At 43.4% G+C, this 24693-nt stretch overlaps 2 protein-coding genes and 1 long non-coding RNA gene across 12 annotated transcripts; all 3 read left to right on the plus strand.

Annotated features, from left to right (window-relative positions):
- Nucleotides 1–896: 896 nt before the first annotated feature.
- Nucleotides 897–12626, plus strand: usp20 (ubiquitin specific peptidase 20). 9 transcript variants are annotated; one of them, XM_046374649.1, is made up of 25 exons: nucleotides 897–1330; nucleotides 1605–1740; nucleotides 1915–1968; nucleotides 2380–2442; nucleotides 2570–2710; nucleotides 2862–2964; nucleotides 3124–3193; nucleotides 3321–3434; nucleotides 3568–3667; nucleotides 4159–4672; nucleotides 4782–4931; nucleotides 5022–5134; nucleotides 5470–5642; nucleotides 6738–6832; nucleotides 6928–6961; nucleotides 7094–7139; nucleotides 7237–7417; nucleotides 7536–7662; nucleotides 7746–7915; nucleotides 8744–8825; nucleotides 9393–9501; nucleotides 9597–9699; nucleotides 9785–9853; nucleotides 9953–10122; nucleotides 10450–12626. In XM_046374649.1, exons 2-24 carry the CDS (start codon nucleotides 1663–1665, stop codon nucleotides 10108–10110), a joined length of 2847 nt encoding a protein of 948 aa, XP_046230605.1. In that variant the 5' UTR covers nucleotides 897–1330; nucleotides 1605–1662; the 3' UTR covers nucleotides 10111–10122; nucleotides 10450–12626. The 9 variants fall into 9 exon arrangements, with proteins under 9 accessions (XP_046230605.1, XP_046230607.1, XP_046230604.1 ...); XM_046374651.1 differs by having other exon boundaries at nucleotides 1633–1740; XM_046374648.1 differs by having other exon boundaries at nucleotides 1636–1740.
- Nucleotides 12627–13163: 537 nt separating this feature from the next.
- LOC124051358 lies at nucleotides 13164–16342 on the plus strand. 2 transcript variants are annotated; one of them, XR_006841812.1, is made up of 3 exons: nucleotides 13164–13730; nucleotides 13995–14365; nucleotides 15239–16342. It is a non-coding gene; the product is annotated as an uncharacterized LOC124051358 (long non-coding RNA). The 2 variants fall into 2 exon arrangements; XR_006841811.1 differs by having other exon boundaries at nucleotides 13164–14365.
- A 3591-nt stretch (nucleotides 16343–19933) lies between these two features.
- ptges (prostaglandin E synthase) lies at nucleotides 19934–22985 on the plus strand. Its single transcript, XM_046374659.1, has 3 exons — nucleotides 19934–20163; nucleotides 20282–20364; nucleotides 21985–22985. Exons 1-3 carry the CDS (start codon nucleotides 20047–20049, stop codon nucleotides 22232–22234), a joined length of 450 nt encoding a protein of 149 aa, XP_046230615.1. The 5' UTR covers nucleotides 19934–20046; the 3' UTR covers nucleotides 22235–22985.
- Nucleotides 22986–24693: the final 1708 nt, after the last annotated feature.

The following is a 24693-nucleotide window of genomic DNA, read 5'->3' on the forward strand; positions in this document are numbered from 1 at the left end:
TTTAGCCCCTAACAGAGAGTCACAGCGCTACTCGCACCGGCTACAGTAGGCTCAGTTTAAACCAAGTTTTATCCAAAAATACAACAACATCGACACACAATATCAACATCACAAACACTAAAAGGCTTCACGGAATTCATATGAACATTCTACAATGTCAGAAAATGCATGTATACAGGGATGCAAACAGATACAACGGCTAGAATAATTCCTCAGAAGAAACAGCTATGCACCCACCATGTCGGTTCAGGCAGAAAGGAAGACCGAGGCATTCTGGGTAGGGTAAATACCGCGAGGCTTGGCACCGGATTACGTGTCCTCTCAAGCACTGATCTGGAGTCAGATATTACAGGTACTTTTCTATACCAACTATTCAGCTTTAAAAATTAGGATACTGACTCAGGAACAGTGACAGTGTTATTATATAGTCTTAATATACATTGTACGTCACATCCAATGACTGATCCAACGACTGGGCATTTGTTCCAATTACAATAATATGAAAACTTACATGATTTTGTGGTTAATTTATTTTGATACATTTTACATAAACTTGAAATTTATTTATTATGAATATTATGTATGTATATGTTACATACAGCTGAATACCCTCTCCTGTCCAGGTTATAATCACTCCGTACTTTGTGAAATTTCTCCCTTCTTAGTATTTTTACTCCACTGCATTTAGGATAACTTTAGTTAGGCTTCTACCTACTTTGAAGATCGAAATTTGGAATTTGCATTTGCAAAAATACAAACACGTATGCCCAGTTTATAAAACACGATGTATTATAGATGATTTTACCAAATACGATTCTGTATGTATGAATACCCCATGCTTGGACAGAGGAGCACAAATTGTCCTTTCCACATTTGGAACCAGGGGGCCATTTAACCATCGTACAACATTGCGTCACTTCCGTAAACAGGACTCTTTACCGCTACTCGATATAAACGTTCCATCTTGCTAACTAGCTAACTAGTCAGCGAGCCATCCAGCTGTTTGAATACTTGTTTGTGATAAATTAAACGTGTCGACGTATAACGACGGAGACACATTACTAAGAAGATAAAATAAATGAATTGAATGACTTGTCGGGTTGACGTCCCTGTGTGTCTCCTCCTCCTCTAGCCGTGCGTCGTGCCGTGCCGGGGCGTGCTGTGGACGGGAGGGGGAGAGATGTTTGGGGATGGTGGGTCGGGGTATCGCGGCTTTCGCCTCGGCTCCTCGAAATCTTGCTCGCATACTGACGCCTGCCCGCATCCAGTATGTATTATTTGTAAGAAGAATGAAAAATAGGGATCATCGCCGTGACAGCTGTTTCTGTTGGTAATTACGAGTAATTCATAACTGCTGTTGTCATCCAGATCATTTCTTGAGCATTCGTAGATAAACATAAGGCCTTGCACTTTGCGGATCTGTTTGAATCTCTAGGTATATATGGGGGGTTATTGTGAAAACATGGCTTAAACAGTAGAGACATCTAACTTACGTTTCAGCTACCAGTCAGCGACGAGGTGCCTGACATTTCTATGTGTGCACATCGTATGTTGGTATTGAGATGATCAAGCTAGCTTTAGCTACATCAACTGAATTGCCGCAGTTTTGTTTTTGCTGCTCTGTCAAACTAGCAGACTTCCCCCTGAAGAGAGCGAGTAGTTATGGCCGAGCAAGACATTTGTCCTCATCTGGACTCTATTGGAGAGGTCACCAAGGAGGACCTCCTTCAGAAATCCAAGGTGAGTTTTCAATCATGCACTGTACATGTTCTACACAGCGTCAGAGATGCCCAGCTGGAGTGTATGTTGGAAGTGCTGTTGTGTTTCACTTGCTCCCCCTAAACCGAATGGAAATATATGCTTATCTATGCTGTCACTTTCTGATCTGCTCATGTCGTCTTCTTCTGGCTGCAGGGAACTTGCCAGTCGTGTGGAGCCGGGGGCCCAAACTTGTGGGCCTGTCTGCAGGTAAGGTTTTGAATTTTTTCTTTTCAAGTGTAATTTCTGGTTTAGCTTGTGCAGCTTGTCACATAAATGATGACCATTGCCTGTACAACTACCACAATACAAATTGTAAACCATCTGAGATAAAAAGTCCAGGCGAATGCTTAATAATTAATGATGATGTGGGGCATAAATGTAATTATTAATGCAGCAGCTGTCAAACTCACACAGGTAAACAAATACACAACATGTGCAGTTACAGCTATGATGTTATACTTGAATTCACATTTGACATCTTAGCATGAAACTAATTTACAGATTGAGCCAATTCAGTCAGATAGGCAGGTGCATATTGTGATGTAATGTCTTTGCAAGATGGAAGAGAGGATTCAGAGGCTGTGAGGTCCTGTCTGATTCAGTGCTTCTGTTCTGTAGAATGACTGCTCATATGTTGGTTGTGGAGAGTCCTACTCTGATCACAGCACCCTGCACGCACAGGTAAAACCCTGCCAGCTTCTGCTCTTCCTGCCATCAGTTATCTCCATGGTGAACAGTTAAGAGAAGGAGAATGTCTAATTCATTTCAAACAGAGTCCCTTTAATCATTGTGAATGTGTTTCCTTTAGGCTAAGAAGCACAACCTGACTGTGAACCTGACAACATTCAGGATCTGGTGTTATGTGTGTGAGCGGGAGGTGTTTTTGGAGCACCGGCCTGCGCTGGTGCCTGTACCTGCTGCTCCCCACCACTGTAAAGCCACAGAGCAGGTGCGACTTAGCTGCAGTCTCTTTCCCCTTGTCCTTGACGGATTTAAATGGAAAAAGTACTAAAAAAGTGCTAAGTGGATGTATTTGAAATTCACAGAACCTGTTCCTTTCATACTCTCATACTTATAGCATCTGTTAATTACTCTCCCAGGAAGCAGCTCCTCAGCCAGTCGGTCACCCACTGAAAGCCGTACCAATTGCTGTGGCAGAAGAAGAAGGCTCAGAGTCGGAGGAAGACGAACTGAAACCCAGAGGTGCACCAAGTCATTTGTCACCCTTTCTTTTCCTTCTCCTTGCTGGATTTTTCTAAGTGCTCTTATTATTAGGTCATGGATGTAATTGCTTTGAGTTCTAAGAATAGTTACCAGGCCTGTTTCTTTTAATCCAGTGCCAATTTCTCTTGTTATTTATAGGCCTGACAGGAATGAAAAATATTGGAAACTCCTGCTACATGAATGCAGCACTTCAAGCCTTGTCCAATTGGTGAGGTCACTTCCTGCCATTATATTTGGCCCATTACTGGGAGTGTCTTGTTTTCTATGTTCATGGCTTCATTTTCCTTTAGATTAACTTTGTGTCATGCTTTTTCTTCCCTCTCTTTCCCCTCCAGTCCTCCTCTCACTCAGTTCTTCCTGGACTGCAGTGGTTTGGTCCGAACCGATAAGAAACCTGCTCTCTGTAAGAGTTACCAAAAGCTCATCTCAGAACTCTGGCATAAAAAACGGTAACAAACACTTCAAAGTAGCATAAAACTACTTGACACAAGTGACAGAATGCAGCAATAGATGTTGTGTAAAATGTACGTATGAATCATTTTCCCTTTATTAAACTAAATCCCACTGTGGCTACCCTTCCAGGCCCAGCTATGTTGTTCCTACCAGTCTGTCTCATGGCATCAAGCTTGTGAACCCCATGTTTCGAGGTTATGCTCAGCAGGTAGGGGCGAGTACCCAGCAGGTAACCACACTTGATATCACTCAGCAGCATGTCTTTTGACCCCTGAGTATTGTGCATGTAGCAACCCCCCTCACACATTCGGTAACTTAAACTAGAATTTTTCCTAAAAGTGTATTTTTTTAAAAAGAATATTTTGAGACTTTGGTAAATGTGCTGTTTTTTCTTCCTTGCAGAGATGAAGTTAGTTTAACTGAGCATAAAGATATAAGCAGGAGGAAACAGCTGCCACAACTTGTAATTTTTGTACTTCGTTTATAGGCAGCTAGTGTTCCATTTTGGCAGAGCCTGCGAAGGTGTTTCCCCCTTTTTTCGCCTTTTGACAAAATGCAAAAGACCTTCTGACATACATCATTACTTCCACACTTCTCTTTCCATGCTTAGCTTTACAGACATGTAGTTGTGAACCAATAACACATATTCATCTTCTCTGTGTTTGTAGGCATACTCACGTCCTCTTTTTGAGTCAATGCAATGTGCTTTTCTTGCCACAGGACACTCAGGAGTTCCTGCGCTGCCTGATGGACCAGTTACACGAAGAGCTGAAGGAGCCTCTGACAGAGTGCAGCATGAGCGGGGAGGGAAGCGATGGCGAGGAGATAAGAGACGGCGACCGCTCCCCGTCCGAGGATGAGTTCCTGTCCTGTGACTCTGGCTCCAGCAGTGACCGGGGGGAGGGAGGAGGAGCCCCCGACGGCGAGCTGCTCCTGCAGGATGAGTGTGACGGGGTGAGGTCACCGGCAGGAGGGATAGTGGGCGTCGGTACCGGCGGGGTGATCTCTGAGAAGGAGAAGCTGAAGGAAAGGAGGGTGTCCGGCTCACCCCTCCGTGGGGGCTCCCAGGAGATGGATGAGGATGCTGATGTGGATACAGCAGCTGAAGAGGGGGTTCCAGAGAGAGTAGAGGAAGAGGAGTTAACGCCAGCTACCAACACTGAGCTCCAAAACCAAGATAACAGCCAGCTATCTGACACAGGACAAGGGCAAACCCAGAGCAGCAGCACCTCAGGTATGAGGCCAGTGGGTATGAGAGTGGATTCTACAGTTTTACAATCTGAACATGTAGATCATTTTTCTCTAAATTGTCAGTTTTATGCATCCAATGTGCTGTTTTCTAGAACCGGACAATGAAGCGTCAATGACCCAGCCCCAGTCCACACCCTGCAGCCCTGTGCGAACCCTTCAGGAGCTGCACCCCAAGCTGTCCTCCAGTCCACCTCGCTCGAGCCCCCTCCGCACTCCAGGACCCGCATACTCTTTCAAAAAAGGTAAGGAAGTGTTTTTCACAGATGCTTCACTTTCAGTTCTTTTAAACTTTTAAAAGTTTGTCCTCTAATATTCTGTCATGGATCTTCCAGCTCAGCTGATGCTCAGTGCCAGGAAGAAGAAACAGTCTCACTATCGCAGCGTGATCTCTGACATCTTCGATGGCTCCATCCTCAGTCTGGTCCAGTGTTTAACCTGCGACAGGGTGAGATGTGCTTCGCATGTTGAAACACCAGGGGGAGCCACAGATTAACTCAAAAAGCCCACTATATACAGTATTTACTAAATAATGTTGTAAGTCTAATTTAGATGAAAGTCTGGGCTGTTGAATTGTCTCATTTCAATGTTAGCGTTGAATGAATAAGCCTAAGAAAATAATTTTTCCATTTTTTTCATACCACATCACATTCACATCTGCTTGCTGTTATTTTTGGTTGTGACATGATTTCAAATTCAAAATCACTTACTGATATGTTGAAATAGGCATAACCTTACTGGTAGAGGCACGCTGTGTAAACCACCTCTCTGAATGTGTGACAGGTCTCTACGACAGTGGAAACCTTTCAAGACTTGTCTTTGCCTATTCCTGGTAAAGAGGACTTGGCGAAGCTCCACTCTTCTATACATCAGAACCTTCCAGTCAAGACTGGCGTGTGTCCCGACACGTACAGCTCGCAGGGCTGGATTTCCTACATCATGGACTCCATACGCCGGTCAGTGTGTCACATTTGCCTGTCAGGGGAAGCATGCAATCACATGAATTCAGTAGAATTTAATTACACGTCAGTATGCTGACAGTCACTGGTATGGTTTAATGAGATGAGTCAGAGCTTTGGTTTTGACATCGTGTTAAGATGTAAATTGAGATTACCTTATTGAGGAAGGTTTCTTACAAAGCATGCAGGCAAGTGGAATCATGAGCTGTTTTTTTAAAAATAGTCAGGCTCAATTAACTCCCATCTCTGAAACTCAGCCACACTCAGGCATCCAGGAAAAGGTGGGAATTTGATTCCAGTTAAGTTACTTACAACAGACGACACTCTGTGTGTCTGAGTTGGCCACAGAAGATGCAGGTGAGGGCATGTAGCTGTCAGGGGGCTTTGCTCTGGACAATCTACGTGTCTGCTAGTCACAGGAAGCACAGAGATACTGCAGCTGATTCTCTTTCGTGATTTTAATGCTGTGTGACTGTTGAGTGTTTGTTTCCAGCTGCTTGAAATGAAGACTCATGTTTGAACTTTTGCTTGGACAGAATTCAGGAATTCAAAAGGAAAAAAAAAATGTTGGCGTTATTTCTTTTATGCCTCAGAGCTGATAAAAAAACTTTGCATGGTTTGACACCATCAGTGTGAGACTGATGGGTTGGACAGATTATTGGGACTGAGGAGGGCTCTGAGTGCTGAGCCATCAGATGAAGGACTGTAGAGGGCTTTAACAGTGAGGTACAGAGTGTGGTTATTGTCTGTGTCAGCAAAACAGTGCGTTTCCTGAGATTTTCTGCTTCTCATTTTGTACAGCTAATGCTGATGGAAGACAACTGTAAGCTACCTATTTGATATAAAGGTAGAATGTTTTCCTTTGCCAAGTGCATTTGACATGTATATTCTTTATGTTAGATATTAGGACAGAGATGCAGAGACAGCACTTGCATGCTATTTGCTCACCTTCCAGCAGTTCGTACACCTCTAAAGCACCGTCATCATGGTTTCTGACCTCACGAAGGTCATTGTTGTCAGTGCGATCTTGGTCAGCATGCAGACTGTGTGTGGTTATAATGCTCGCGTCTCTTTGTTTTATCCTCTGAACAGGTTCGTCGTCTCATGTATTCCCACTTGGTTTTGGGGGCCCATGGTAACCCTGGAGGACTGCCTCGCCGCCTTCTTTGCTGCAGATGAGCTCAAAGGTAAACTGTGTCGCGCTGTGATGTTCTACTGTGATTCTCTTGTGTAGATGGGAAGAATTATGATGGAATTTAATTTACTTTTCTTATTTTCCCAGGTGACAACATGTACAGCTGTGAGAGGTGTAAAAAGTGAGTATGTGGAGTAATAAATTCTTCCCTTTACTGATAATTTTGTAAGTCACATGCTTAAAACCAAATAATCAGTTTAAAGGAAGATATTTTTCTTTTAGAAGTATTCACACAGGATGTTGTTTTCGACAGGTTGAGAAATGGTGTCAAATATTGCAAAGTGCTTAGGCTTCCAGAGGTACACATTTTTATTTATCTGATCTCCTTTTTGTTGCAGATAACAAGTGCTTGGGGTTTTCCTCATTAAGTATTCGTTCCAAACTGTTTTCATGCAGATTCTGTGCATTCACCTGAAGCGCTTCCGGCACGAGGTCATGTATTCGTTCAAGATTAGCAGTCACGTATCCTTCCCATTGGAGGGCCTCGACATGCGACCTTTCCTGGCTAAGGAGAGTCCATCCCAAGTCACTACATATGATCTGCTGTCAGTCATTTGTCACCACGGCACTGCAGGAAGTACGAGATAACTTCATTTCCTGCAGATAAGGGCATTTCATATGCCGTTTCTGTATGGTTAACATATCTCTAGAATGATCTTCTTTCTCACACCCTTTTCTCTGACATGGTCCTGCAGGTGGACACTACATAGCTTACTGTCAGAATGTGATCAATGGCCAGTGGTATGAGTTTGATGACCAGTATGTCACAGAAGTCCATGAGACGGTGGTGCAGAATGCAGAGGCCTATGTGTTGTTCTACAGGTGAGCATTTCAAGACCCCAGCATACTAAATATACTCTTAAAAATGTTTTTACTGACTCTATTTTTCTTGTTCTCTTGTGCAGGAAGAGCAGTGAGGAGTCCGTGAGGGAGAGGCAGAAGGTGGTGGCTCTGGCCAACATGAAGGAGCCCAGCCTGCTGCAGTTTTACATCTCCAGAGAATGGCTGAACAAGTTCAACACCTTCGCAGAACCAGGCCCCATCAGCAACCACACATTTCTTTGTCAGCACGGAGGTGTGTGTACATAAAATTTATGAGGCGAAATTCCTGGCTTATCACTCTGGGAAAACATGCATGCTCCCTTAAAGGGGAAACATGAGGAGAAGAGCTTTTTCACATCTGAGGAATCTGTGTTATTTTGACCTGAGCGTGAGCCTACAAATCTCTAAAGTTGTTGTATTGAGGCGGTTTATTCTGTAAAACAGATTGTAGTCAGTGAAGTCGCAGCAGTTTGTCACAAATTCTTTGAAACTGACTAAGGGATGACATTTGACTGTGTGGAAATGTTTTTTTTTATTTTTAACTGGTTTTCATTGCACATTTCAGACTGGGAAAGCCATCGATGATAACTTTGTGGCGTTCCCCACTACTTTTTAAATCTATATACATCAACCCTCAGTCACGTCTGCTGATGACACAGGACCAGTTGATGCTATTTTTATTGTGTATTTTAGACATTAGTGCCTGGATGCCATAAAACTTTTCCGTCATCCTTTTTTGTGTTACATGCTGGCAAGTAACCTCGTAGTAATTATTGTTTTCTTCCATGCAGTCCATTGTCATTATTTAAAATCTGTTGCTACTTTCTCCACAGATAAACAATTGTTGTTGCCAGTCCAAAAACAGAACAAAGCTGTATGGATATACTGAATTGTTAACCAGATGTTCCTTTTAGATTTGTGTGATAGCTGGCTAATTCATGTGGCTTTGTTGTTATTGGCTATCATTGTTCAAGAGGACAGCAGGGATGAGGGTGGGGATTTTATGTAGGAGGAATTATTACTGCTGTCCAGTACAGGCCAGATGTCTCCTGACATATAAACACATTTTATTTCTGTACAGGGATCCCTCCTAATAAATACCACTACATAGATGACCTGGTTGTGATTGTTCCACAGAATGTGTGGGAGTATCTTTACAACAGGTCAGTATGCACCACACTAACATTTTAAGTTCTACCACTTTTTCACAATACTGTTTGTACTGCAAATCTTATTGTCCTCCAACTGCTTTTACAAATTTACAGAGTCATTTAAGATTATTTTGACTTTATTGCCTTTTATTTAATGGCTTAAAATAGACAGAATCATGCAAGATTGGGACTGAAGCAGACCATGCAGTCAGTGTACATTTATTCACTCTTAAACCCTTCTTGACATTAGTGGTCCATTGTCTGAGTACTCTGATTCATCACACCTGAAGACGTGTGTTTAAAAGATGTGTTTTAATCCGGTTTGAGCTTCTTCCTCTGACCAGCACCTTGCTTTAAACAGCAGCGCTCCCCGTAAACTGAACACATGGAGCTCCACAGTAATGAAATTAAAAAAACAATCTGAATTGAACAGCCTGGTGGCAAATACCGCCAAGGCCTCGTCCGAATGTTGATTGAATGATTTGCATTTGGGTGCACACGTTCACGTGATTTTGTGTGCCTCTGTCACTGTATCCTTTAAGCGCCTGTGCTGTTAAATGTTGGCTTTTCTGTCCTCAGCTTTGGAGGCGGCCCAGCAGTGAACCACCTGTACATGTGCGCCATCTGCCAGGTGGAGATTGAAGCTCTGGCTAAACGTAGAAAAATGGAAATAGACACCTTCATCAAGGTAAAAGCCAGTATTCTGCAAGGTTCTGCCTGTGTGTAATTACGTCTTCATGCTTTGTGTTGGATGTTGGATGAGCAGTTTGCTCTCGTCTGTAGCTGAACAAAGAGTTTCAGGCGGAGGAGGCTCCGACAGTGATCCTGTGCATCAGCATGCAGTGGTTCAGAGAGTGGGAGAGCTTTGTGAAGGGCAAAGACAATGGTATGATGCCACCTTTAGACAAATACAGCAGTGCATTAAAGTAATCTTTGTGTCTTAACAAAATTCTATAATTTGTTTGTCTCAGAGCCTCCTGGTCCCATCGACAACAGCAAAATTGGTGTCATGAAAGGAGGACACATACAGCTCAAACAAGGTAAACCTCTAAACCGGTTAGTGAGAGGACGTCAAAGTGGAAATGAGACAAACCGATGGTCAGTACATGTTTTTTCTTACACGTGTTCCTCCTCTCAAGGCGCAGACTATGGTCAGATCTCAGAGGAGACATGGCAGTACTTGCTGGGTATTTACGGGGGAGGCCCTGAGATCGCAGTGAGGCAGACGGTGGCCCCGGCCGACCCTGACAGCCTTCATGGGGAGAGAAAGATCGAGGCAGAGACCCGAGCACTTTGAGATAACAAAGAGGTTGGAATGTTTACTTACTGGGAAACGTCTCTGCATTACCTAAGAACTCCCCCTGCCCAGCATATACACATAAAATGACATGTTTGGATATACTTTGGACAATGTGTAACAGTGTACAATTTACTTGTGGTTGGTCTCACAACAAGCATCTTGTCCACCCACTGCATGAGCTCATGCATTCCTTCTGGCCAGCAGGGATTAAGAAATGTGTCCAAGAATAATGGAAGCAGCCGACAAACAGCTGTAAATCCAGTCTGCTTGAGTTGGGCGTCCATTGAGCGTCCGTTTGTTCTGAACTTGTTTTTGTTAACTTTTCGTTATCTCCAGGTCACCTGATTCAGCCCTCGCAGGACGCTGAGGAATTTGCACGTTGGTGAAGAAGCCTCGCCGTGAGCACTTTGTAAATGTAGCAACGCATTACTCTGAAGCCGTGTGGCAGGAGGGAGAAGCGGTACTTAAATATCACATAGTTTATTTATTGGATAACTATGATCCTCAGTGTTAAGGTGTAAAAATAAGACGTCGTGTCATGATCTCTGGAGTGCTTATTTGGTAGCTGTGGTGTTTCAGTGGCTGCTGTCGCCGTCTCGTCTCGCTGAACTGGTGCCACAAACCAGTTTGCTGAGGTGGGAAAAAACACAACCGCGGTGTGATGTTTGGTGTGAGGACTTTTCTTCTTCAGCGGAAGCAACAACCAATAGGCATTTCAGAAGCTTTTTGTGTTGTTTGCCCAGCATAGCAACGAGTTCAGACATCAAGTGAGAGATATTGCATAAATCTTACTCTTGCACCTCCAACCTTAAACACACAGAATAACTGAGCCCTCAGGAATGGAAGTCTTGTTTGTTTAAGCCAGTGATCAGATTAGCAAATTATAAGAAAGAAGAAAAAAGAAAAAGTTTGTTTAGACCACAAAACATGCACGTATTTCAAAAGACCATTTTCAGGGTCGTTTGTGTTTGAAAAGCTTCACGATGCTTAGAAATGTAACGTCTTTATTTGGACCTGCAAGGACTTCGCTGATGGGATGAGGTGTGATGAGTTTGTTTGGTTAAACACACAATAACACCTTCAAGAGGATCCGTTGAGTCACTCTGGTCCAGCGCCATCCATGAATAGGCATACGTGGCATAGAAATACATGGCTGTGGCTTTGAACAGGGCAGAGAAATATTTGGTGCAATGAGAAGATCTTACATAGTGAGTTCAATTCTCCTGAAGTGTCACAGTGTAAATGACCTCACATCAGTTCTTAGAAGAGTTTAATCCATATTTAATCAGTAATGCAGTACCTGTTTATACCAAGAGAGGGCAGTATTAAATGAAATGTAACATTTTAGCAAGACTGAAATAATCAACATAAATAATTAGCACGATATGCACAAATCCAGACCTGTTACAGCAGTGAAGTAATTTATGATTACTACTTGATTGATCAAGTATATTTTCTTATTTCCACAGAATATCTTAACTGTGTTTTTTGTGATCAGGTCAAATGAAGCTGTATGCTACACTAAGAGGAATTCGCTTGCAAAAATATTTGTGCATCTGAAAACTGCTTTTTGGTTGAAGACGCGTTTTAAAATCTTATGTAAATACACACTCGTCTTCACCAGTTCAGGAGACTATGGCTTATTAAAAATATATTCTGGTGTCAGTTTTGCTCACACAGGATGTGATAAATCAAAGCGATACCCAAACCGCAGCGCTTTGCGTTGAGGAAACAGAATTGTTATCTTGTCCTTCTTCTGTCTTTCTTTTAATCTTCTGATCACAGATGAAACTGGTAAACAGCACTCGAGTTAGCTCAAACAGCTCCTAATATGGACCTGTGACTTCCCTTTGAAACAGGCAACATGCAGACTCAAGCTCAGCGGCTTTTTATTTTTGCAAATGATGGCTGTGACTAAGGTTTAGTCTGAATTATGAATAGTAACATCACATGATGTCAGCAAGATTAATGTGCCAGGGTACAATCTTGTCCAAACTCAGCTGAATTAGCCGAGTTCTCCTCCATCTTACTGGAGACAAATGACACGGCTGCCTCTTGCCTCTCTACTGCACAGATCTGCCACCACAGTTTCAGCAGTTAAAACCAACAGCGTTTCGATAGAGTAACACAAGATCACAGTAATGTTGAGTGACTCTGTGCCCCTTTTAAGTTCATAAATAGTCTGAGTCGCTGATTATTGTTAGTAAATACCACATTTGAAAGTCCAAAACAAGGACAAATTATTTAAAATGTGTCAGTGTTACACAAAGTACCAATTCACAACTAATAAACAGTTTTTAAATAATTTTGGTTATCATTAATCAGTACTTATTAGGAGATAAATACGACTGCTCAGCTGTTGCCAGTCCGAACGGCCAGAAGATGTGCCGGTAAACACAAACGAGTGACAGGTCAGCATCTCAAAGCCTCAAATCAAACTGTTTGTGAACAGAAAAGAAGCAAGAAGAACCTGTGCCACATGACTGAAAGTGAAACCTGATTTTATCCTTTAATTAGCGCTCTTTTTTGTAGCAGCATCAGCAAAGCAAAATCTGAGAAATAAAGAACATTATAATGTGATCTCTGATGATGGCCTGATGATCTGATGACAGTCATCCTACCCACAGTGCACCTGCTCAGGTGTTTCTACGCCTGATTACGAATGTGGGCATGAAAAGGTTTTGACTGTTCATCTGTTTAGTGGTGTAGCGAGCTGCCAAAGGTTTTGAGTGTCCTGATTAATTAATAGATGAGTTTGAAGAGAAGTTTGTCGACGACATTAAACACATGGGGATCACTCAAGCAGGCAGCCATCATTAATGTTATTAACAGTTTTTCTCGCCATGACATCTCAAATGTCAGCCATGTTGTTATTGCTGCACTATGGACAACAGCATCCTCCGTGTCCCTGTTGTGTTTGTTGACGCGTCCAAAGAGCAGTTCATCAGTTTCAGTAAGAGAGGACACTGATTTGTTGGGTATTATTGTCACTGTGGGGGCGTGTGTGCGCGCGCGCGATGTCCAGGTGCTTCGGGGGGGGGGGGGGGGGGGGTAAGTGCAATGAACCAAACGAGACATCTTTGTGCAAGCTGAGCTGTCTTCACGGAGACACTGGACAGCCGTCAGACATCACGACATCACAGCCCGAGGAAGCGCGTCGAGTGTTAATTGCTTAATTATCCCCACCTGTGGGCCTGTCTGCGCGTGCTGCAGCACGTAGCCATGCGTGTGAGGCTTCCGTTTCACACTCCAGTGGAAAAGCCGAGCGCTTCTGTGGTTGCTCTTCAGTCCGTGCAGACGGCACGTCAGGATTTCGCTGAGTCTTGTTTCCCCAACATTTTACCATGTGTGGCTGTTGTGGTCAGGATAATTGGGGGGTTAAGTGGTTGACCTTAATTCAGTGGGGTGTCTTCATGTCTGTGGAACTGATGTAATTACACATGAGTGGTTTAAATGATTAAAATTGCCTGGTCTTTAATTTGATTTGCGTTTTCTTTGCTGTGATTTCCCATAAGAATCAACACTGAAAATGGCTGACAGCGATTTGAGATAAATATTTAAAAACCACACTGGGAATTGTTGCCTTTTTGTTGTTGTTTTCAAGGGGCACTCTGATGGTGAGTCAGCAACATGTTTGAAACGTGTTGTTGGCATCCGACATAAGCACACGTTGACCTTAATAAGTGAGGCTGAGGTGAAAACATTCTGGTCAGAAAGGAGCATCACATTGTGTTGTATTTTCCACAGCATCACCACTTGTTTTGGGATCACTTCCCTCAGCGCCAGGATATTTTCTGCTCTGCTGAAAATTTGATTTGATTTCATGATTTTGACCAATATTTTAAATATATATATATACATATCTCCTCTGAAACCCCCAGCTCTGATGGGACTCTTGACAGGTGCAGCTTCTCGTGTACATCCGTAAATAAATGCATATGCATATCAAACCGCGTCAGCATCACTGCGATCCAGAGCGTAAAGCTTCAGTGAGGACTGAAACGAACCACCTCCCGCTCTGTTTCTGACACCTCTAACTGTTGAGTGAAGACGAGGGTCAAGCGCGGGTTTACCTGTTTGAATCTGAGAAGGAGGGAGCCGCTCTACAGTGAGCAGCTGTGATGTAATCTCAGCTGCATCCGGCCCAGGCTGAGGACAGACCCGGAGCAGAGCACGCGGGGCTCGAGACAGGATGCGGTGCACATGCCGAGCATTCTGCAGGACGGGAGGGCGGACACACCGTGCGGCTCAGGTAAGAGCGAGGCACACGCACACACACGCAGAGATGCAGCGTCACGTCACCCAAACATCTGCATGTTTCCTCCGTCGAGGCTGGGACGCTTTACTTGGAAAGGATGCGTTTGGCGTGACGCCAGATGTGCTGATGAATAGCTGAACGCCCCGCAGCGGTGGTCGCACGGGCCGTTGAATAATAAATGGGCAGACCACAGGACAGCAGAGAGGCTGGGTCCATTCAGTGGGACCGGGATGGGTGTGGCAGGTAGCAGCAGCTTTCCGTCCTCATCACGAGGGTCTTTTTTGTCCCCTTCGTGCACGAGCCAGCTCGCCACGATGAAGGTCACGTGAGAGCTTTGTGAGGGCAGTTTGAGATGTGTGTTAATAAGCCGGAATGATTACCCGTCATGCCGGGGAGCGTCTGTGTCGTAGTGACGGGGCAAAACCTCCCCTGCTGCTCCTCAGGGGTTGTTTTGTTTTCCACAGCTGTTCGTCACGTGGCAGCATCTGTGCTGCGTGTCATTAGCTGAAGTCGGTCTCCGTGGAAGTGATCTTACTCTGTCGCAGCAGCCGTCAGAGCAAACCGGATTCGGCCAGACTTGTGTATACATTTCAATATTCCAGATTATGAACACTTGGGTGGTTTACCTCGCAGGGTCCACTGTTTACCCGCCCCAAAGATGGTTATTTTGTTCAAATGGATGTTTGCTACCAGAGTCGTGATTCAGCAACAGCTGACTCAGAGGAGCTGAGTCACACCTCATTTAAAGTCCTTATGCTCAGGCTTTTGCATTGATTTTAAACTTCTTTTTGCTTGTTTTTTAAAGTGCTTTGTCATCTTGCGCCTGCAACTTGTCGCTAACTAACCTCCATTCATTTGTTCCCACAGTCACATATGACATCTTACTTGGCCGCCTTCACGGACCGCTGACATGACGCAGGAGGAAATTCACTAATCAGAGCTTCGTTGTGAACCAAAGAATCAGAATCAGCGCTGCAGTGTGGTCCGAGGAGCCAGGCACCGCGTCGTGGACTGGAGCACACTCATTCAGCCCTTCTGCCCGTGAACCCCTCCTCCTCAGCGGCCTGTAAATATTTACATGCCGCGTCTGGCAGCTCTTGGAGACGAAGACGGAGGACACCTTGAAGCAGACTGGTTTTGACTTTGTGGCCTTTTCTTTCTTTCTTTTTTCAAACTCGTGGTGACCCTGCGGGCCCTGCGGGCAGGGTTGGGTTTTTGATGGCTGAAAACAGGAGAGAAGTCGATCAGTAGCTGCGCTCCTTGTTGCCACTTTGTGCTTCGCCTGCCTGCTTTTTCCTCCTCTGGGAAAAAATCCAAGATAAACATTCGAGGGAACCACTTAATCACCTCCACTCACATTCACTAAATCTGTCTTACACTCTACAACCAGGTTGTAAAAGTGATGAAAAAAGAGATGCAGCTCCATATATCAAAAATATGATCAGATATACTACTCAGCATATTTTAAAGATGTACTGTAGGTCAAGATGTTAGCTCTCACCATGTGTGTTATGTTGCATTAGCCGTAGGAGTTTGTATTAGTGTATTACAAGATGCAAAATATATCGGTGAGGATGTGTGTGTAACTGTGTTGACACCTGCATAACGTTTACACACACACAAACACACACAAACACGCGCTATGGGCTGCGTCATGTGCTCTCAGCTGGTGGACATGTGGGCTGTGAGAGCGAGCAGGACCAGACGCAGGGCCATGGAGCTCACGGCGTACCCACAGACCCTCCAGGGAGGCTACCACAGAGTCACGGGCCTCCACTACATGTCCTCCTTCTCCGACGCCGAGGACTGCTGCGACGACACCAGCTCGGGCAGCTCGCTCACCTCGGACTGGCAGCCTCAGGCCGCCGACGGCTGACGCTCGAAACAAGACGCGTCATGACGCCGACGTGTACGCAACCACGATGAGATACGCAGGAAACGTGCTGTGTTTGCAATAAACCATGTGAGGGATGTTTGTTGTTGTTGTTGTTTTCTGCATTTAAAATACTCTTTATTTTCCTGTCATCCGGTGACGGAAGAAGAACATTTTCTGCTTTTTAAAACATAAATGAGGCCGTGGTGGGAAGTATCTTAAGTAGATTTACATACTGTGCTTAAATACAAATCTGAGTGTACTTTTCTGTAACTTTATACTTCTGTTCCACTTCGGAGGCCAGTATTGTACTTTCTTCTTCTTCATCTGACAGCTGGAGTTAGTGGTTATATTTAAAGATTAAATATTAAAGCATCAGTGGTGATGAAATACACATGCAGTGTATCCATAAAGTATTCACACCGCTTCGCTTTTTGCACATTTTGTTATGTTACCGTCTCATTCCAAAATGGATTCAATTCATTTTTTCCCTCAAAATTCTACACAAAATTCCCCATAATGACAAAGTGAAACAAGTTTGTTTGCTTTTTGCAAATTTATTAAAAATAGAAAAAAAAATATATAACATGTACATGAGTATTCACACCCTGTGATCAATACTTTGTTGAAGCCCTTTGGCAGCAGTTACAGCCTCAAGTCTTCTTGAGTATGAGCCTATAAGCTTGGCACTCTTATTTTTGTCTTCAGTGCAGAACCTCTGAAGCTCCATCAGGTTGGTTGGGGAGCATCAGTGCACAGACATTTTCAGATCTCTCCAGAGATGCTCAGTAGGGTTCAGGTCTGGGCTCTGGCTGGGCCACTCAAGGACATTCACAGAGTTGTCCTGTGATGTTGGCTGTATGCTGAGGGTCTCTGTCCTGTTGGAGGATAAACCTTCACCCCAGCAAAGATGTCTCTGTACATTTTGCTGCAGTCATCTTTCCCTCAACCCTTATGAGTCTCCCAGTTCCTGCTGCCACAAAACATCCCCACAGCGTGAGGCCACCACCACCATGCTTCACAGTAGGAACGTTATTGGCCAGGTGATGAGCAGTGCCTGGTTTCCTCCACACATGACGCTTGTCATTCATGCCAAAGAGTTCAATCTTTGTTTCATCAGACCAGAGAATTTTGTTTCTCGTGGTCTGAGAGTCATTTAGGAGCCTTTTGGCAAACTCCATGTGGGCTTTCATATGCATTTTACTGAGGAGTGGCTTCTGTGTGGCCACTCTTTAATGCAGCAGAAATCTTTCTGTTCCCTTCCCCAGATCTGTGCCTCAACACAATCCTGTCTCTAAGGTCTACAGACTATTGCTTTGACTTCATGGCTTGGTTTGTGCTCTGACATGCTGTCAGCTGTGAGGGCTTTTATAGACTGGGGTGTGTCTTTCCAAATCATGTCCAATCAGCTGAATTTACCACAGGTGGACTCGACTCAGGTTGTAGGAACCTCTGAAGGATGATCAATGGAAACAGGATGCACCTGAGCTCAGTTCTGAGTGTCATGGCAAAGAGTGTGAATACTTTTGTTTTTCATTTTTAATAAATTTGCAAAAAATTCAAGCAAACTTTTTTCACTTTGTCATTATGAGGTATTTTATGTAGAATTTTGAGGAAGAAATTTAATGGAATCCCAATAGTACACATAAGTATCACTATGAAAGGTGAAGGTTGAGTTTCAATAACCTTAAGTACATTTAAGGTAGTACTTCTGTACTTTTACTTGGGTACAAGATTGGTAGATTGGTACACAAGACTTTTATTTGTAATGGAGTATTTTTTTTAAGTAACTACTTTTACTGATGTACTGTACACTGTGTACTGTACTGTATACAATTCTGGTACATTTTTTTAATGATACTCTACACTTCTGTTTAATTTTAGAGGCAAATGTTGTTACACTTTGCAGATTTATAATAGAATAAAGAATTCTGATTCTGATTTAGATCATTAATACAAAATATAAATCGGTTAAGAAATGATGATATGTTATGTTACACAAGTATAAGTACTTTTGTGTAAGCAAGTATAAATATAAGCCAACTTTTATTGTTCTTACTTTAAGTATATTTTATGCTAATACTTACATACGTTTTAAGTATTCTTTACTGATGTCAAACACCTCGGAGTTAAACTCAAAGCTTATTTCTTCACTTTCCACCACTGCTGATGTCATTAATGTGTTTTCATAATAGTGTACTACGTGGAAATATGACAGATTTTGGTGTTGCGTAATCAGGGTACCAGATCATGGCACCGGTATGATCCAAACTACGCTGGAAATTTTTCTTGTTTTGCAACCAACAGCTCCTCAGCCCATATTTTGCCAGTAGTCTTACACGAAATGATTTTCCCAGTATGACCACGACAATACGCAGGAGGAAAGACACGCTGGCTCCGACTCTCAGCTCTGACTCAGATCGTGTGAGTCTGAAGGGAAAGTAGTTTTTTGCCAGCTGTATTACGCAAACCTTTTAGACATGATCTAAGATGAAGCAAACGGATGTCAGATTGATCTCAAATTGCTTTAAAAAAAAAAACCCACAAAGATTTGGTGCATATGGACTTTATTTGAGTTTGTCCACTTTATTCTGCTTTAGACTTCTTCTTCACTTCATTTCAGCTCTGGTAGCCCATTTCAAAGATCTTTGAAAGTTACATTTCAGATTACAGATTTAAGATTGATTTTAAGCATAAATCCTGTTAAATCCTATATATATATCTATAGATATAGATATAGATATATATACACTACACTACTAGACAGAAAGTATTTGGACAGACTTCTTTATTATTGAAACCAGATGTTTTATTTGGCTGTTTCTCAGGGGTTGGATTCCCTTCACTGGAAGTGAATTTCCCTTCATTTCCAGTGAAGGGAAATCTTAATGCTTCAGCATACCAAAACATTTTGGACAATGCTATGCTTCCAACTTTGTGGCAACAGTTTGTTGAAGGCCCTTTTCTATTCCAGCATGACTGTGCCCCAGTGCACAAAGCAAAGCTCCATAAAGACATGGTTGGATGAGTTTGGTGTGGAAGAACTTGACTGGCCCACACAGAGTCCTGACCTCAACCCCATCCAACCCCTTTGGGATGAACTGGAACGGAGATTGTGAGCCAGGCCTTTTGGTCCAACATCAGTGTGTGACCTCACAAATGCTCTACTGCATGAATGGGCACAAATTCCCACAGAAACACGCCAACATGTTGTGGAAAGCCTTCACAGAAGAGTGGAAGCTGTTAAGGCTCCAAAGCTGTCTGTGTGTTTACAATGAGACGTCATTAAAGTCCAGGTGTTCCAAGCTACATTTTAAGGTTTTGTCTATATTGTGTATAGAATAACTACAGTATTAAATTTCCTTAACCTTTACCAACAGTCAAATAAAACGTTTTTACTTTATGTAGACTTTTTTGAACACTGAAGTAAAATTTTGCTTTTCCATCTCACAGAGTATTTCTACATCGTGGTATTTCTGCATATCAGTAAAATCTGTCAACACTTCGCTGCCCACATGACTCTTAAAAAGCGTCGCCTCAGGAAACCGTTTTGGCTTGCCAAGCTACTGTAGTATTATGATTCAGGGAATCGTGAATGAGTTATTCCATCTCTTCCTGGTTAACCTGTCATTTCATCTGGCTGAGTGGGTGGAGGCATCGCCGCCAGTACAAAAGGCCTTGCCCTCCTGGCTCACTCTCACTTTTCTGTGTTCTAGCAGCTTTAAACGCACGCACCAGACTGCGGTCTCATCTCCCGCTGCGATTTCAGCAACGACTCACTTTGAATTATTAAAACAAAATCATGGGAGTCATGATCAAAAACGAAGTTTTCTCCTGCTTTGTTTTCTACGGCGCGCTTCTGGTGATAAAAATGTACATAATCGCGGTAATAACGGGACAAGTGAGGCTGCGTAAAAAGGTGAGTGACCGTGAAGTGGAGAGGAGAGGAGCGAGCGGAGAAATCTCATTTTTCAACTTCATCTCAGCAAATCTCGGGAACATTTCACTGATGCAAAGTTTGTTTTGTTCCCTGAAAGGCGTTTGCCAACCCGGAGGACGCGCTGAGACACGGAGGTTTGCAGTACCACAGAGAGGACGCGTACGTGGAGAGATGCCGGAGGTGGGGGCGCAGAGAGTCTGTCACGACATGCTTTTAATTTGGAGAGAGAGAGAGAGAGAGAGAGAGAGAGAAAAGGAAAACTGTTTTATGGTTAGACTACACACTGTTACTGTAGCATCTTTTAGTGTGAGTACAGATCGTTACAGATCTTTTAGTGTAAGCAGTAATATCACATGTAGAAAAACACTCTGAAAATCCTGCATTGGAAATGTCACTAAAGTAAAAGCATGTACAATCAGAAAAAATCTGATTAAAGTAGGCGTAAACTCATCCTACGTAAAGTCTTAATTTGCTGAGTAACTAAAGCTTTCAAATGATACTGGAGTATAAAGGAAAGCAGAACTTTGCTTCTGAACACCAGTGCAGTAGAAGTACCTCGGATTTGTATTGAAGTAAGGTACTGGGGTAAATGTACTTTCCAACACCCTGTACATTTCTCTTCCTGCAGTTTGTGCAGTAGGGTACTGATATGGTGGTTATCACTGTGCGTCAGGTTTTACAGAAGCTGTTTGGATTTGTGTGGCTTGAGGCTTGGAATTTTGTCCACTTGCACGCACCAAATAAAAGCTAAAATATTAAGGAAAACCAAAAATCTCAGCTGAGATGGTGTGCAGCCCGCAGGCGCTGTGCTTCACCGTTTTGTTTTAACTTGTCAGAAAATGATCTGTGACAACGGCGGGGAAAGCAGATGTTTTTCTCCTGTTAAAACTTTCCCCTCAGTCTGTGTTGGAGCATCCGTGAGGAAAACAAACTGCACTTTGGCAGACAAGCAGGGCAGCTGTCTTAGAATAATATTATTAAAATGATGAACTCGGTGGGTGGAGAGAAAGCAAGGAAACAGTGGAGCTGATAAACGGTCTAACCAGGCTGCCTCAGGGAGAAAAATCACTCGTCTGCTGTTCTGTGATAGATTGTAGTGGAATGTTGCTAATTACAAGTTCAAATCTGAGGTACTTTTTTTGGTTTTGTTTTTGCATACAAAACACATGAGGAGCTCAGAAGATATCAATTGTTTAATCTACAGCTGATGCGATTACGACCGATTAGTAAACTATTCAACTGACAGGAAGTTAATCTGAAAATATAGTCATATTTCGTAAGAGCTTCTCAGCTGTGAATAATTCCTGCCACTCGTCTTAAACATTTAAAGTGCCAGTGGAGAAAGAAATCACTCAGCTAATGCATGATGAAAAGCTTGATGGAAAGTTTTGTACAAAATTGTTCAAACTGAGCTCCAACTCAGCCAGTGACACCAGTGAAGACATTTTTACTTTCCCAAATAAATACTTGATTTAACTTTTACTTTTTGCACTGTGACACGAGTACTTTCATTGAAGTGAAAGAGCTGAACTTTTACTTCCTGTCTGGTCTTACCCCGACTGAATCAAACTCAGGCGTCTCACTGAGAGAGTCCACGGTGTTAAGTAAGCTGGGATTTCAGGGACTCCAGACCGCTGAGTTTCCAAACTGCAGGGGAAAACATGATGTAATTCAGAGTGTGAATGAGTGAGAAATACTTTATACGATGTCATCACTTCACTGCATCATAGTACCTGAGTCACAGCATCACAGGATGGTTGTCTGTCTGTCTGTAACCAAATCGCCATTTTTCACCTCCAGAGCTCACCGTAACGACATGGAGAACATCTTCCCCTTCCTCTTCCTGGGTGCTGTCTACTCCATGACTGGACCTTCCCTGGCTGTGGCCCGCCTTCACTTCCTGGTCTTCTTCATGGCTCGGGTGCTGCACACCGTTGCCTACCTGCTGGCCCTGCGAGCGCCGACTCGCTCTCTGGCCTACACCGTCGCACAGGTACCTTGTGTCTCTATGGCGGTGCAGATCCTGATGGCGGTCGCAGCGTATGCCTAAATGTCCACGAGTGAGCCAGAACAGCTCAGAGAGAAAGAAGAGGAGGAGGAGGAGGAGGAGGATACTTGAGAGGCCTCTCGGGACGAAGCACATGAAGTACAAGAATGTCAGTGACAATATGAGGTGTCTGATTACACCTCGTCTGGGATCTGTGACATGTTGTCAGTATTTTTTATTGTTTTATTAACTGTGAGGATCTCTGAAAAGCTATTTGAAGTGGACATCTTGTACTGTATTTAAAATGCAAATGCTCCCTTTTTGTGCCTTTGAGCAGGTTTTGTTGAAATGAGCGGATGGAATTTAAGCCTCACGGACGTTTAGTTTAAGCCACTCGGGACTGTGTGTGCTCGTCCCTGCCTCCTTCTTTGTTTACACACAACGCAGACCACCACCATTCATGTGGTTTGTACCCTGCCGTTTCCTGCATGGATATTCCATCTGTTGTGTTAACATTTGTTTGTGAACTACGTTCAACAAAACCGTAATGTGTCCCGTCGTGGTGACTGGTTACTCAGTGAAGTACAAGCTTGATGCTTTTAACTGTCTCCCAGTTTCTTTTTAAGGAAAGCTTGCAACAACCTGCAGAAAAAGAACTGCATTGTGTAATATTTTATTTGTATCTGTGAAGACATGTTTCAAGGCTGTTTTTTTAAAAAGTATTTTATTTATTATTCAGTGTAAGGTGATGTTTTTCAGTCCCCATGCTGATGCATTTTTGTAGACAATAAAGCAATTCACGCACATGCATCCATGCTAGCTTGAACGTGTGTTAATTCAGTACTTCATTCATGCATTCAGCTGTCTTTTAGCAGAGCGATTATTCCATTAACTCGGTGTGGTCGCGCAGAGACAGTTTGTTCTGCCGTTATGTGGACAGGGCCCCTCTTTGTGAGTGTTTGCGTATGACGGCGAGATGATCCAGAAGCCCGTGGCCAAGCTCCAGCATTCCTCCACCTATTATGCAAGGCCTTTGGCTTGTGCTGTGTTCACTGTCGTATCCCGAGGGCCCCCCTGAGGGTGCTGGGAAGTCCTACAGACAGACTCACAGTTTATGTATTTGTGCCAGTGTGTGTGGTCTCAATGACAACCTGTTCATATCTCGTATTGTGAGCGAGAGGTTTACTTTTGGTTTGGTTGTAACTCACTGCTGTGTGACTCATGTTTGACTCCAAGCAAGAGTTTCCCTGCCCTGAAATAATTCCCTGTAATCCAATTTCCAGTGATTTTACTTACCGATGACTAAACTTAAAATTACAGAGCTGGAACGTTTTTTTTTTATTCCAGGCAAAGTGAAAAGAACAAATTCTGTGAAGGTGGGAGGATCGGGAAGCCTAACCCATTGAGAGAACAACAGTACATATGATCCAGGTGAAATGTAAAGCTTATTATAATGCCAGGTGTGTCTATATCCTGTGTGTGTCAGCAGTCTGGTCGTCTCAACACGTCCATACCTTCAGGGCAAAAGGAAACATCCTCCTTCCTACACTCCTCACTTTCCCTCTTTTCTCTGTCTCGTCGTCAGCCAGTGAACTCACCCGGTGAATGAGCAGTAAGGCCTGACTCACTCACACACACACACGTAAAAAATCACAGACCACAATGAAGTTAAATGTGTTGAGTAACAGGAAATTTACGTCTACGCGCACTTTTTTCTTTTTCTGTGTTTGTTTTCACTGGCCAGCTCTGCTCTTGTTGCCCCTGGCCGGTCGCCGCCAGGAGCTCAGTTTATGTTGGATAGGATGGTCTTTTGTTCTGTGGGTGTAGCCTCCGGCCCCTTCAACAAAGGGCGGCACTTACTTCAGTGAGTAAGAAACTTAAAGAAAAAAAGTTGTCCCACGTTGTCACCACTAATTAAGGAGGAAGAAGAGTGTGTGAAATGAGTGCGAATACAAGCAGGTCTAACTCGGGGAAAGAGGCGGCTTCAGCTTGGCTTCACGGAGCCTTAAAACGAGCTTCAGCTCAGCGTTGAGCTGTCCGACCTATAGCTTTACTGTTCAGCCTCGCTCATCTCATTTTTGTTGTTTTAGGCCGCAGCGGGAAGCTCTGTTCACCGCAAAAGAGCTAAGAAAGAATCCACTGAACACTACACGCTTATGTGATCATCAGGACTGTGTGCTTAAGCTTTTCTGTTGTTCTGCTGGTTTCGCTGAGGTATCACGTTTTTCCACTTTTCTATAATGTTTGCTTTTTTTAAAATATCACACAAGTTTACATCCTTGGGTCTCCAGACGGTTATTTCAAACCCTCTCATTTAGAGGGAGTGTGTTTGGTTGAACTGATTCAATGAGGCTAACGAGGATGGAGGCTCTAAGTGCTTTTTTGTGAGGAGTCACAAGCCAGAGAAGTTGAGGTGGGAATCCACTGGTTTAATCTTCAAGAATGTGTTGTATTTTGCAAACTTATCTTATGTTTCATTTCTGTAAACTAAACAGGAGGTGGTGCTCTGAGTATAAGTGAAT

The sequence above is a fragment of the Scatophagus argus genome, chromosome 20 (genome assembly GCF_020382885.2).
Source record: "Scatophagus argus isolate fScaArg1 chromosome 20, fScaArg1.pri, whole genome shotgun sequence".
Taxonomy (NCBI): Eukaryota; Metazoa; Chordata; class Actinopteri; family Scatophagidae; genus Scatophagus; species Scatophagus argus.